This window comes from Carcharodon carcharias, chromosome 2 (assembly GCF_017639515.1).
Source record: "Carcharodon carcharias isolate sCarCar2 chromosome 2, sCarCar2.pri, whole genome shotgun sequence".
Taxonomy (NCBI): Eukaryota; Metazoa; Chordata; class Chondrichthyes; order Lamniformes; family Lamnidae; genus Carcharodon; species Carcharodon carcharias.
This window is the reverse complement of record NC_054468.1, coordinates 193,701,831-193,716,997: the sequence shown is the minus strand read 5'-3', so window position 1 is coordinate 193,716,997 and position 15,167 is coordinate 193,701,831. Positions and strand designations below refer to the sequence as shown.

At 44.0% G+C, this 15,167-nt stretch overlaps 1 protein-coding gene across 2 annotated transcripts in view; it reads right to left on the bottom strand.

Annotated features, from left to right (window-relative positions):
* Positions 1-15,167, bottom strand: part of kcnh1a (potassium voltage-gated channel, subfamily H (eag-related), member 1a) — a 303,671-nt gene that overhangs the window by 100,089 nt on the left and 188,415 nt on the right. For both annotated transcript variants that reach the window (XM_041178371.1, XM_041178377.1), the window contains one exon: positions 12,604-12,800. In XM_041178371.1, coding sequence (XP_041034305.1) covers positions 12,604-12,800 — 197 coding nt within the window. The remainder of the gene's footprint in view (positions 1-12,603; positions 12,801-15,167) is intronic.

Below are 15,167 nucleotides of genomic sequence, written 5' to 3'. Positions count from 1 at the left end.
ATGTTCTTGCATATGATAATGAGTAAGTCATAGGAACATAGGGAGATAGGAACAGGAGGAGGCTATTTAAACCCTCGAGCCTGTTTCACTATTCGAAGAGATCATGTCTGATCTGCAAACTAATGCCATACAACCGCTTCTGGACCACATCTTTTAATATCTTTGGCTAACAAGAATCTATCGATCTCAGGCTTAAAATTAATAATTGCAGTAATTGTCTTTTGCGGAAGTGAGGTCCAAACTGCTGTCAACCTTTGTGTGTAGAAGTGTTTCCTTAATTTCATTCCTGAAAGGCCTGGGTCTAATTTTTGTTGGTTTCCATAACCAGCAAAAATAGTTTCTCTCTAACTACCCTATCAGTTCTCTTTAATATGTTGAAAGATCTCTTCTTGGCCTTCTAAATTCCAAGGAATACAACCCTAGTTTTTGTAATTTCTCCTCATAATTTAATCCTTGGAGACCAGGGGCAGGATTTTCACCCTGATATGGGGATAGGAATGGAGGCGGGCGGACACGAAATTTTGCATCATGGACCAGTTTTTTGGTTTGCTGACACCATATGCCCCTGAACCATTTTGGGGGGTTCTGATCAGTTTGGGGCTGAAAGGCACCCACAAGCAACCAGCACCCATAAGTTAGCTGGTTTATGTCATGAGAAGCTCAATTAAAGCCCTGAATCAGAGGCCCATCAGAATTGTCTGGTCAGCCCCAATGACATGGCCAGCAGAGCAGCCTCCTTGAGATGACCTCCAGGTGGCAGACTGGGGAGGCCAGCATTCCAGGCTGACTCTGAGGCCTCCCCACACACATTTCCCTACCCCCATTGACTTGGCCATAGCACATTGAAGAAATGTTCCCCCTCTACAATAGGGTACAGCAGCGGTGGCCATTTTTAATACAAATCTTTAAAAGTGCTGAGAGAGCACCACAAGACATCCTCTCTCTCCCTTACCTACAATGGCAGGCTGCAGCTCCTTCCATGCTGGAGGGTGGTCCCACCTCCCACCTACCACTGATAACCTTTCACCCCTTTGTTAATCAAGAATCTATCTAACTCCGCCTTAAAATTATTCAAAGACTCTGCTTCCACTGCCTTTTGAGGGAGATGAGTTCCAAAGACTCATGGCCCTCTGAGAGAAAAAATTCTCCTCACCTCTGTCTTAAATGAGCGACCCCTCATTTTTAAACTGTGACCTCTAGTTGTAGATTCACCCAGAAAAGGAAACATCCTCTCCATATCTACCCTGTTAAGATGCCTCAGGACCTTAAAGGTCTCAATCAAGTCACCTCTTACTCTCTTAAACTCCAGTGGATACAAGCCTAACCTGCTCAACCTTTCCTTAGAAGACAATTGGCTCATTCCTGGTATTAGCCTAGTAAACCTTCTCTGAGCTGCTTCGAACATATTTACAACTTTCTTTAAATGAGACCAATACTGTACACAGTACTCCAGATGTAGGGCTGAATTTTCCCAGAATTGCACTAAGTGCGGTAGTAGCAGGCAGGTAAAATGGAGTCCTACCCACTGAAAATAGTGGATTTTCACGCCGTGTCTTCCCGAGTTCGCCTCATTATATATTCACTCCCGTGAAACAAGCCGTTTCCATGGCAGGCGGGCTCTCACTCGCCCGCTCACCATCACCCCGCTGTTGCATCACGCCAGTCGCCATCTTTAAAAGGCAGCCGTCAGCAAAGCGCTCATTGCCACCAGTTCAGCACTGCTGCCTGGGAGGCATGACAAAGGCAAAAAGACTGCAGTCCCCTGCTTCAACGATGAGTCCCTCGAGTGACTACTGGATGCCATGGAGGCCCGCCAGGATGTGCTCTACCCCCACTATGGCTGCAGGATTGGTAGCAATGTCAACAACCTGGCTTGGGTGGCGGTGGCAGCAGTGGTCAGCGCCAATGCCCTTCAGAATAGGGGAGCCGTCCAGTGCCACAAAAGGATGAATGATCTCTTCTGTTCAGCCAGGGAAAGTCACTCTTTCCATCACTCCCAACTCACACACTCACAAACCCATCAAATACCCACAGGGCCCTCACTCACTGCCAGTGCAAGAGACATCACCATTCACTCTTTCACACACACCATTATTGTCCTCATCCTGTCCCTCACCACCCACACAGGCCAGACATACTTAACATCTGGCCCGGCAGGCATCCTGATGCACTCTCCCCATCTCTATCCATGCAGGACAAACTGGCTCACAACAGGAGGGACTTCCCAGGGCCCTGGCACTCGGAGGACTGCTGGAGGCTGGAACGTTGCTGAGTCCGAGACAGATGAAGAGCCTCTGGACTCAGTCATGTCACAGTTGCTGGAGCTGTAAAGGCACGCTTCGGAACATCAGGAAGGGATGTCTGCTACACTCCTCAGGTTGCAAGGGACGATGGAGGAGTCCGTCTGTCTTCAGGCTGAGGTGATAGCGCCGGCATTGCAACGTACCGAGGTCAACACTGGCAGGATGGCGGCCGCCATGGAGACCTTGGTGCAGGATATCAATCTTGCACTGCTGTGCAGGCTTAACTCCATCGCTGATGCCATAGCTGGCCTCCAACAGTGTGTACGCGAAAGGGGTGCTGGGCAGCTCGATCTTATTTCAGTTAACCCTTCCACTCACAGAGTCAGCCAGGGGCCCTCGAGCACTCATAGGGAGGAGGATCAGCAAGTGCACACTCCGGGGCCATCCACCCGGGTGACTCTGGGAGTGACCGGCCCATCTGACTGCCCTCTTCCTGTGACCTCCGCAGATCCAGCTTCACAGGTCGAGGAGGGTGCCACTGCCACACAGCAGGGCCCCAGAAGCAGGCCGGGGTCCTCCAAGTCTCGGCCCTCCAGAGGACGCCCATCAAAGTCATCACAGACAAGGCGTCATAGTCAGCAGGCTGCCTCCAACTCTGCTGTGGATGTCCAGGGAACACAAAGACAGGGTTAGGGCAGTTAAGGAGAATTTGTTGCTTAGCCTGGGCACGGCTATTAATCACTTGTACATAATGTTCACTATTGTCAATAAACTCCCAAGAATGTCTCCCTGCCTATCACTCCTTGTTCTGTTGAGCAATGTTCTTGTCACTCAGATGTGCAGGTGTCTCAGTTCAGGGCCTCTTTCCTGTGCTCTGCATGACCTTCAGACCACAGTGATAGTCCAGCCTCATATTCCCTGGACACATTACTGATGCCTGCACCTCGGCAGTGCTGGTCATAGCTGTCAGAATGTAGTGGGCAGGCGCCACAGAGTTCTCTCATACTCGGTGTGCTCTCAGCACCTTTAAGGTGGGGCTGGCCCCCATCATACCAGCATCTGCAACCAGTGATTCCGTGCACTATCTCCTGAAGAGCTAAGGTGCCGAAGGCGGACACAGCATCAGATGCATCTACAGTTTCATGGCTGCGTCTCTGAGATGGCCCTGATCATGGCGCGCAAGCGAGCTGCCCTCAGCCAGGCAGGAGACATTCACAGAGGCTATGTGAAGATCTATGGAGTGTCCTCACTGCATGTTGTCATCATCCTCCTGCGATCGAGCAACTATTAGGGCCTCCACTACATCTCCATGACAGGAGCATTGTCTCAGAGAGTATTGGCACTGAGATAAGCCAGACTGGAGTCAAATGTTCACAACTGCAATGTGAGGATCTATGGGGACACCTCACTGCTTATCGTCATCATCCTCCACAAATCTAGCAGCTATGAGGGCCTCCCGAGTGCACCTGCCTCGTCTAGCCAGTGCGAGAGCCTTATCCCTGTTATTGTAAACCACTGAGGACCCCCTCACCCTCATTCCTGTCAGCGTCCTCCAGATCAGAGGAGACATGCAGCTCCTCCATCTCCTCACCTCATTGCAATGTCAGGTTATAAAGGGTGCAGTAGATGACAAGGATGTGTGACACCCTCTGCGGACTGTATTGCAGGGCTCCACCAGACTAGTCCAGGCACCAGAGCCACATCTTCAGCATCCTTATGGTTTACTGCACCAAGTTGAGAGCTGTTGCATGAGCCTCATTATAGTGTTGCTCTGCTGCAGACTGAGGCTGCCACATGGGTGTTATCAGTCATGGCCTCTGCAGGTTGCCCTTGTTCCCAAGGAGCCAACCCGGCAGCCTCTGTGGACCCTGGAAGACTGCAGGGAACTGCGAGCGACTCAGGATGTAGGCGTCGTGCACACTCCCTGGGAACCATGCGCATACCTGCAGGATGAGTTTCTGGTGGTCGCATACCAGCTGCACGTTCAGTCTGTAGAAGCTCTTGCAGCTGATGAAATCCACTGAGTGTCATGATGGAGACCTGAGCGCCACGAGTGCAGTCAATTGCACCCTACACCTGTAGGAATCCCAAGATCCAGGTGAATCCAATGGCCCTTGCATCCTGGTTGCCCCATTCCTGGGCGAAATGCACAAAGTTGTGAGCCATGGAGAAGATGACATCCGTGACCTCATGGATGCATTTGTGGTTGGCGTATTGTGAAATCCCACAGACGTCACCTGTGGAGCCCTGAAAGGAGCCACTGGCATAGAAATTGAGCACCATGCTCACTTTCACAGCCACTGGCAGTGGATACCCTCCATGTGCCCTTGGCACCAAGTCCTGCAGTAAGTGGAAGATGTGAGCCACCAGGTCCCTAGACATGCGCAGTTAACGGTGACACTGGTTTGCAGTCATCTGCTGGAATGGCAGGCAGCATCTATAGGCCCTGGGTGTCACTTGGCACCGACTAGCCACGGCTCGCTATCGCTCCTGTGCAGCGTGTATGGGAGCCCCTGCTGCCACTTCTTCATGAGGTTGCTGCTCCTGCCTTTGGGCAGACCAGGTGCCTCGGTTACTCTCTCCTCTGTCTTCTATGGTCTCTGTTGGCCATCAGGCATACAACTAGGTTACCAGGATCCATGATCCTAACGTGGTCCTCCTGCAGCATGAAAGAGAGGGAGACGTGGTTATCATGGCTGGACTTAGCACCTTTCCTGGCCTTGTGTGATGGCCCCTTAATGCTTCCTGGAGAGTGCTGGTCACACCTCAGTTGGCCAGAGATGAGTGCGCTGCATGGCTGCCCTGTCAACCTGCAACATTGGGGACACTGGTCCAAACTGGGGTGCTAAAATTGCAAGGGGTTGCGAGTACCTCCAGCAGTGCTACATTGCCAGCATTGGCGAGGAGATTGTACAGCGTGTGCAGTCCAACTACACTGCGGTCCAATAAAGTGGTGGCAGACTCGAAGTCGGTGTCGGTGGGGGAAGTGGTGAGGTGTGGAGCGCTTGGTGGCCCTTTGGTGCTTCCATGATGATTGCATGGGCAGGCAGGCCAGGAGACTGACCCCAATCATATCACTGTGGCTGCGCCTGATCTGTCTTATTGCAGAGGCATGGTCAGTTTACACAGGTGTCCCTAATGCATGGCCACTTACCTCACTTACCCTACCCCCACCTTGATTGCCTGCGTGCAGGATGCAGCTCCAGGGCAGCACCTGACACCTCCCCTCCCCGCCCCTCAGCAGTCACATCCAAGGCTGGCCAGCACTTGCCCGCAGACACCCCCCACCCCTCAGCAGTCGCTAGCAGAGCCGCACATCAGTTTTCCCTGTCTCCCGGTGCCCCTGAGGCCTGTAAACAATAGGCAAGCTGTGGAGAACGCTGCTTCTCACTCACATTAGTTCCCTCAAAAGTGCCAAATGCACGTTGCCTGTGTGCTGTTGTGAAACACGTCAGCATGCCTTCCCACTGACGTGGATGGATAATACAGTGGGGTTCCAAGAGCCCAGCGGGATGGCCTTTTAATTATACGCTAATGTATTACAATTAACACCCTGCCAACTGATGGTGGGAAATGCGGCCCACCATCAGCAGGCTGAGCAGAGGATCGCGACCTGTCTTCATGCTGTCGTGAATTGGGTCCAGCCATATATTCCGTGCACACCACCTGTCACACCCGCCACCAGCGGGCTCGGAAAATTTGGCCCGTAGTCTCACCAGTGCCTTGTACAACTGAAGTGTAACTGCCCTACCTTTGTATTCAATTCCACTTGCAATACACAATAACATTCTATTAGCTTTCCTAATTCCTTGCTGTACGTGCATACTAGTCTTTTGTGATTCATGCAGCAGGATACCCATATCCCTCTGAATCTCAGAGCTCTGCAATCTTTCGCCACTTAGATAATAAGCTTCTTTTTTATTCTTGCTTCCAAAATGAACAATTTCACATTTGCCCACATTATACTCCATTTGCCAGGTCTTTGCCCACTCACTTAAACTATCTATGTCAATTTGTGGCTTTAAGTCCTCTTCACAATTTACTTTCCTATCTATTTTTGTGTCATCAGCAAATTTAGCAACCATACCATTTGTCCTTTCATCCAAGTCATTTATATAAATTGTGAAAAGTTGAGGCCCCAGCACTGATCCCTGTGGCACACCACTTGTTACATCCCATCAACCAGAAAAAGACCCATTTATGGCTACCCTATATTTCCTGTTAGCTAGCCAATCTTCTATCCATGCCAATATGTTACCCCCTACATCATGAGCTTTTATTTTCCGAATTAACCTTTGATGTGCCACCTTATCAAATGCCTTCTGGAAATCTAAGTACATCCACCAGTTCCCCTTTATCCACAGCACATGTGACTCATTCAATGAACTCCAAAAAATTGGTTAAACATGATTTCCCTTTCACAAAACCATGTTGACTCTGCCTAGTTGCCTTTTCTAAGTGCCCTGCTATAATATCTTTAATAATAGCTTTTAACATTTTCCCTGTGATAGATGTTAAGCTAACTGGCTTGTACTTTCCTGCTTTCTGTCTCCCTCCCTCTTTGAATTAAGGAATTACATTTCTTATTTTCCAATCTAATGGAATCTTCCCTGAATCTAGGGAATTTTGGAAAATTAAAACCAGTGCATCAGCTATCTCACTAGCTGCTTCTTTCAAGTCCATCAGGACCTGGGGATTTGTCAGCCCGCAGCTCCAACAATTTGCTCAATACCACTTTTCTGATTATTGTAATTTTCCTGAGTTCCTCCCTCCCTTCCATTTCCTGATTTATAGCTATTTCTGGGATGTTACTTGTATCCTCTATAGTGAAAACATATGCAAATTACCTGTTCAATTCAGCTGCCATCTCTTTATTTTCCATTACTAATTCCCCAGACTCACTTTCTAAAGGACCAACACTCACTTTGTTAACTCTTTTCTTATTTAAATATCAGTAGGAACTCTTACTATCTGATTTTATATTTTCAGCTAGGTTTTTCTAATACTCAATTTTTCCCTCTTTATTAATCTTTTTGTCTTTCTTTGCTGTTCTTTATATTCTGTCCAATTTTCTGACTTGCCACCCATCTTTGCGCAATTGTATGCTTTCTCTTTAAGTTTTATACTGCCTTTAACTTTTTTAAGTTAACCACGGATGGTGGATTCTCCCCTTGAAAGTTTTCTTTCACATTTGAATGTATCTATTCTGTTTATTCTAAAATAACCCTTTAAAAGTCGGTCACTGCATCTCTATGGACCTATCCCTTAGCTTCATTTGCCAGTTCACTCTAGCTAGCTCTGCTTTCATGCCCTCATAATTGCCCTTATTTAACTTTAAATACTAGTCTTGGACCTACTCTTCTCTCCCTCAAACTGAATGTAAAATTCAATCATAATGTGATAGCTGCTACCTAGGGGTGCCGTCACTATGAAGTTACCAATTAATCCCATCTCATTGCACAGTACCAGGTCTAGTGTAGCCTGCCCTCTGGCTGGCTTCAGAACATTCCGTTCCAAGAAACTATCCAAAAAACAGTCTATGAACTCCTCATCTAGGTTACTTTTGTCCATCTGATTTTTCCAGTCTATCTGTCCTAATTAAAATCACCCATGATTATCGCTGTACCTTTCTGACAAGCTCCCATTGTCTCTTCCTTTATACTCTGCCCTACCATGTAGTTACAATTAGGGGGGCCCGTACAGCACTCCCACAAATTACTTCTTACCTTTATCGTTTCTTATTTCAACCCAATCTCCTCCTACATTCTGGTTTTCTGAACTTAGGTCATCCCTCTATAATATGCTAATACCATCGTTAAGTAACAGAGCCACCCTTCCATCTTTTCCTAGCTTCCTTTCCTTCTTAAATGTCACATACCCTTCAACATTCAGGTCCCAATCTATGTCATCCTGCAGCTATGTCTCTGTAATGGCTATCTGTTTGTAATTATTTATTTCTATTTTCATTATCAGTTTATCCGTTTCCTTTCAAATGCTGCGTGCATTTAGATACAGAGCCTTTAATTTTGTCCTTTTATTATTTTTGTAATTCCTGGCCTTATCTGCTGATTTACTCTTAGATTTGTATTTTTTGTCCCTTCCTGTCATGTTCTGTTTATCATTTCCCATATTAGTATCTTTCTCTCTTGCCTTGTCTCTACTCTTTGGTTTACCACATCTTCCTAAATTTGATCCCTTGCCCCCACTATTTAGTATAAAGCCCTCTCCACCTCCCTAGTTATGTGACTCGCTAGAATATCAGTCCCAGCACAATTCAGGCATACACTGTCCCAACGGTACAGCCCTCACTTTCCCCAGTACCAGCGCCAGTGTCCCACAAACCAGGACTCACTAATCCCACACAGTCATTGAAACACACATTCATTTCTCTAATCTTATTTGCCCTATGCCAATTTGCACATGGTTTAGGTAATAACCCAGAGATTATTACCTTTGAGGTTCTGCTTCTTAACTTACTGCCTAGATCCTCATGCTGCCTATGCAGAACCTCCTTCCTTGCCCTGCCTATGTCATTGGTAAGTACATGGGCCACAACAACTGGATCCTCCCCCTCCCACTTTAAGTTCCTCTCCAGCCCTGAGCAAATGTCCCAAAGCCTGACAGCAGGCAGGCAACATAGCCATCTGGATACTCACTCTTTGTTTCACAGAACAGTGTCAATCCCCCCTCACTATACTCTCCCCTATTACCACTACATTCCTTTTTGCTCCCCCCACCACCCAGCTTGAATGGCTTACTGTATCACAGTGCTATGGTCAGTCAACTCATCAAACCTGAGCCCCACTCTCTTCCAAACAAGCTGAGAGAACCTCAAACCTGTTGGACAATTGCAGAGACTGACACTCCTGCACTCCTGGCTTCTGGGTCCCCTTACCTGCCTCACTCACAGTCACAGCCTCCTTTCCCTGGACACCGTCCAAATCAGAAGACCCTATCCTGAGGGAGGCATGACTGCCTCCTGGAACAAAATGTCAAGGTAACTCTCCCCCTCCCTGATGTGACACAATATTTGCACCTCAACCTCCAGCTCAATGACTCTGAGCCAAAGCTCCTCAAGGCTCAGAAACTTACTGCAGATGTGTTTGCCCTGGAATATACTGGTATCCAAGAGCTCCCACATGTTGCAGCCATGACACATCACCTGTCCTGCCATCTCTATGTGCTTTAATTAATTACTTAATTATTTTATTCAACTATTTATTTTCTTTAATGTATTCTATAAATCTTACCACAGATTCCTGTACTATTTTGAATCTTGGGAATAGAATAGACTTATCCACTTACCAGATACTTACCAAACAGAGCAAGAATCAATATCTGCAGGGCGAACAATTTAGAAAAAAAGCAAAGAAGGGACCTCCCTCCCCTCCTCACTGAACTCCCTCAGGTCACCAAACTCTCACACTCCGTTGAAGTCGCACTCAGTACTGGTTGCACTGAGAATGTCTGAATTTATATGTTCTGAAACAAAGGGACTGAGCCTAGGTACAGAACAAATCAGTTTGAGCTTGTTTCTTTAATTAGCTATTTCAGCTGCTGCCAATGGATAGCTTCTAACTCCCTGTTTAGGCCCTTGGATGAAACTTAGAATTTAAACAACACTTGCAGTTAAATGTTAATCTATACAATATTTGATTTTTAGAAAGAGATTTAAGATTCCCTCAACTCACTAATACTCTCACACTTTCAGTAACAAATGTTGAAATGTTTGCTCCACACCCACAGGTTTTCATCTGTTTCTGTATTTAACCCCAATGTCAGGCTACTGCCCAAAACACAAAATCCTGCTCCAGGTAAGATTCAAGTAAATCTATGCTGTGCTCCCTACAAGGCCAATATATCTTTCCTAAGGTGTGGTTCCCAGAGCTGCTCATACTGCTCCAGCTGTGGTCCAGCCAGGGTTTTTTACAGCTGAAGCATGACTTCTACCTGGTTGTATACTAATCTTCTGGATATAAAGGCCAGTATTCCATTAGCCTTTTTGTTTATTGTCTGCGCCTGTTTATGGTATTTTAAAAATGAATGTACCTGGTTCCCCACCAGCCCCACACTCCGCCAGAAGTCTCTTTGGTCCCCCACTGTTTCTAGCTTTTCACCATTTAGAAAATACCATGTTCAATCCTTTTTAGGTCCAAAGCTCACATCTACCTGCATTGAAATCCATTTGCCACAGTTTCTCTCCATTCACTTAATATCAATATCTCTATGGCCTCATTAATGTTTAAATGAGCTGGTCTTCTGTTATAGTGCACGGTCTGCTCCATTTAGTAATGAAACCAGCTCTCTTTTGGTTTTGATGCATAAAACGCATCAAAGACTGGCCTGATTTATTATTCCAATCTTTGAAGGATGTGCTTTGATTTAAAGCCCAGTCTTATCAGTCAACAAAAGCCCATTTTGTTCTCATTTGTTCCCACCTTGAAAATAGAAAGTATGAATCAGCAGAAGAGGAAAGGTAATCAAGTGCTGTTAAATCTAATGTTTCTAAGCAACAATAAATGGAAGGAAAGATAGTCATCTGGTTAGAGAGAAATTTCTTTGACCTGTCAGCAATCTTAGGGTGAATTGAATTGTTGATGGATATGGAAGCTTAGCTTAGTTGTCTGTTGTCACTTGATTCTTGCTTTGGTGAAATTTGTGCTGGCCTGAAGTCCCAAGGTTCTCAATCGGTTCAATTTTCAGAAACCTGTTTTGCATATTCATTCTTAGAAATTGTCACCAATTATAGTAAATGTCCACATGCTTAATCAATATAGTCTTCTGTTGTCATTCTCGTAAGCAAAATGCTAAATGTCAATTCAAATGTTTGTACTGCAAATGTCGATTGCCTTCGAGAAAGCTGGATTTATCTTTGTACAACATTAACTCATCTGTATCCATTGTCACAACAAAGAGTAATATGATTTATTTCAATCCATGTTAATTCTGCATTAACGTATATCTGTCAGTTATAGAATTTTAAGATAGTGAACTGAAGGTTATTTGTCAGAAAATATGCATTATTGGTGGTATAATGATTATTCTGCTAATGCAACCAAGTACATTAAATATGCTAACAACTGGTTTCGTCAACATCAAACAGATCTAATAATAAATAAAAACCTCCATACAAAATTACAATCAGTATTGCTATATGACACTTAAGAATATTTTCAGGCTCTTCTGCTTCCACACTGAACTTATTAAACCTTAAATTAACTATGTATTCTCCTGTGTATTTTGTAGCACAATTTATCCTGTCAGGTACAAAATCCAATTGGCTTACTCTCTTCATACTAAATTCCTATTACACTAGTTTATTTATTTGAAATTAACTAATGTCTGTGTAAACGCAGCACATACTGGAATGTTGTATGGCTAGGGTAAGTGCTCGTACAGTTTCTCAATTGGAATTTCTACCTCGTTGTATGTAAATAAACTTCCAAAAGGGTAATAAAATCAGAAAATTAACATCAGGTCCATCATAAGAATAATTGACTTTCTGTTGTTGAGTGATTCAAAGAACGAAAACAAATCAACCCTTTCTGTGCTCCTTCAAACAAGCCACTTAATCTAATCCATTCTCCTGCTCACTTTCTATATCATACAGAATTATGAAAGATTATTTAATGTTTCAGGTAGAGATGCTTAATCAGTTGTAAATGAACAGCGCTATGAGTACAGTTCTGAGGAAGAATCACTTCTTGAAATAGTAAAACTTGTCTTTTCTTTTGTCAGGTGCTAATGGTTCATCTATACATATCCAGCATTTTTGTTTTAATGTTCAAAATCTGAAATAACAAGTATCACCTCAAAACAGATAAACAAAAGAAAGCAAATGCACATTGCATCTCTTATTACCTTACATTATGCAGATATACTTAAAACTAGTGTGTTACATATCTTATATACTTGTTAATCTTTTCTTGTTAAATAAACTGGATATCAGATCAAAATCACATTAGCAACTTTCAGCGTTGTTCACAGTGTAATGATGCATGGTACCCATTGAAACAAATTTGTTCCTCTCAATTTATTCAGAGCAAAACAATGAAGGTTAAAAAACTTGTTACAGGATCCACAATTGAATTATATCCCAAGTACTGTTCAGCATATGTTAATATCACAGGAAATGTGAAATCATTGATGAAATACAATTAGACCCCAATGGTGTGTGCATTAAGAATTGTTGCACAATAAAGGTGAAGGGCATATCAACCCACTCAAAAGTATTTATGAAGACACGAAAGAAAGATGTCATGATTTATAAGTATACATACTGTAACTTTTATTCATTGAGAGAACACAATCAAAAATTTCTTGAGAAAAAAAGTGTGTTCATAATAAAAGGAAGACTTACCCTTTTTCTAAGATTATATGTTAGGATAAGGTTTCTTGAAAAGGAGTTTGCAAAGGCTGTATAGAATTCTAGTACTTTCTGCAAGGCGTCTCTTTTGATAACGTGAAGGTCACAATAAGTCAGGGCTCTGACATTAACGCATGACTGAGCAAGGGTATTTTCCTTCCAGAAAACATCGCCAAAGACATCACCTTTCCCTAGGCAAGTTAAAAAAAAACAAATGAGCTACAGAGTTGTGACATTTTTGCTTTCTGAAAAATTTTAGTTCATTTACTTTCTACACTGACATTTTGCAGCATATAATATGCCAAAGATCATGTCAAATGTTGACATGATCCTATAAAATTCTGTCATCTACATTTTATCAGAACCATTAACCTATTTATTTTATACATGTGAATACTCCAATTAAAATGATATACATGGAATTTCACATAAATGCATTAAGCATACATAGCTCAACTTCAAGGTCAATAATTTTAAAACAGATGACCATAATGTGTTAAATAAGCTAACATTTGAGTAGGAGATAAACAATTAGATGCCGTGAGTGTAAAACTTTGATGCAGTTTTTATAGTACATCCAACATGTCAATTAAATTTGTTTGTAAACAAGAAGCATCCTTCCCCAAACACTATACGGTATTTCCTTAACAGGGACAGCTGGACAATGGGAATGTTTTATTCATCACATTCCCACTAACATTACAATAACCAGTTAACTCATATTTGAACTTGGAGAGCAGCTTTGTGTAACAAAGTTTGAAACTGTAATCAAAACCATTATAAATGACATAAGCTATGCATTGCACTAAATGTATGAAAAAAACACATGTTCTATACGTAGAACAGATCATAATGCTATTGAAAAATTCCACGTGGAACTCTTGGCCCAAGGCCAAGAACTGTAGTTAAACACTGGTTCCAACTACAAGATAATATGTCAAGAAGCAATGCGCTGGGGAATCTTCACTCCTTTTATTTATGTTGACAACTTTACAACACCTTGAGCACAATTAGAACCTTTTTCTTCCCCCTATATAACAGTGACTGTGCTCTTCATGTGAAGTACTTAGGGGCACTTCTGAAAGATGCAATAAGGCGTTAAGCAATTATTTTCTGGCACATTCTTATGGCTAACTTTCTCCTTCAACATGAAAACAGCCACACGCCAGCAGCATTTATAAATTATCATGAGATATGTTACTGGACTAGAAACGCAGAGAGCATTTTTGGGTCCCAAGTCCGCTCGCTGCCACAGTGCACCTTCTGGCTTAATTTTATGGGCGACGACCTGCCAGTTGGCTGCCTCTGCATTCACTGTCCAATTAGCTGGGTTCTGGAGATGTGAGGTGGATACAACGTGGCCCACTACAAAAGTGACCAGCAGTCCTCACTATGTCACAGGTGAGAGCGCTGCTGAGGGCCCAGCAATGGGAACAGCAGGGAGGCGGTGTAGCTGCTATCATTATCAGGGGAGTGACTGTCACTGCATCAGTCCCAGCACTATCGAAGAATCAGTCTCTGGAAAATCCTCATTGAATGGCAAGCCTCTGACATAGCAATATTTTCTGCCTGTAAGCATAAAAGATCCTTGAAATCACCAACAGCGCCAACCACCCACTGTGCAGCCTCCTCCTCTGGGTTGGCAAGGTGACAAAGTGGGGGGCCCATTCGACACCAGCAAAATTGGCTTGTGGTGCAAAAATTGCTGATAATTTCACCTTTAACTTCCTTAATTTAGCTCTGAAGAAGAGCCATATGGACTCAAAATATTAACTGTTTCTCTCTCCACAGATGCTGCCAGATCCACTGAGTCTTTCCAGCATTTTCTGTTTGCATTCCTTTATTGGCTTAATTCCCACCATGGACTCACAGGTTGCCAGGATTGGTCCCAGCTGCCCATGGGAAAAGCAGCCGTAGGCAGGAACATGTCGGCAAGCCAGCCCAACACATTTCTTTCAAAATTTTCAAGGTCCTCTTCCTCCAAACATGCCCCCAAGGGGCTAGGAAAATTCTCCCCATTATTTTCCACTGCAAAATCAAATACAGGCAGCAGCTGCCTTCTCTGATCTAATGACTCAATGAACAAAAAAAGTTTCCTGACCTAAAGAAACTCATACTTTAAACATAGGAGTATGAAAGCATAATATGAAAACAAAAGTGCATTCTGCACTGCAGCTGTCATCTGACAGGTGCACAATGTTTCTATGTATTAACCAATTTCCTATAGTATTACTCATGATGATTTATTGGCCTTGGGATAGCCTCGAGATCAGGAAGCACTGCCAAAGTGTAGGGTCTGTTAGTACTCGGAGTGGATCCCAGGATTAGGTAGCTTTTTGAAGGGAACAAAAAAGCTTTAGGAACATTAGAGCATGTGTTAGGATTTGAGATCACTGGTGAAGGTATCCTGGGATCTTGGAGCACTGGGGAGGATGTGGGTGTCACTGGCCAGCATTCATTGCCCATCCCTAATTGCCCTCGAACAGAGTGGCTTGCTAGGCCAATGCAGAGAGCAGTTAAGAGTCAACCACATTACTATGGGTCTGGAGTCACATGTA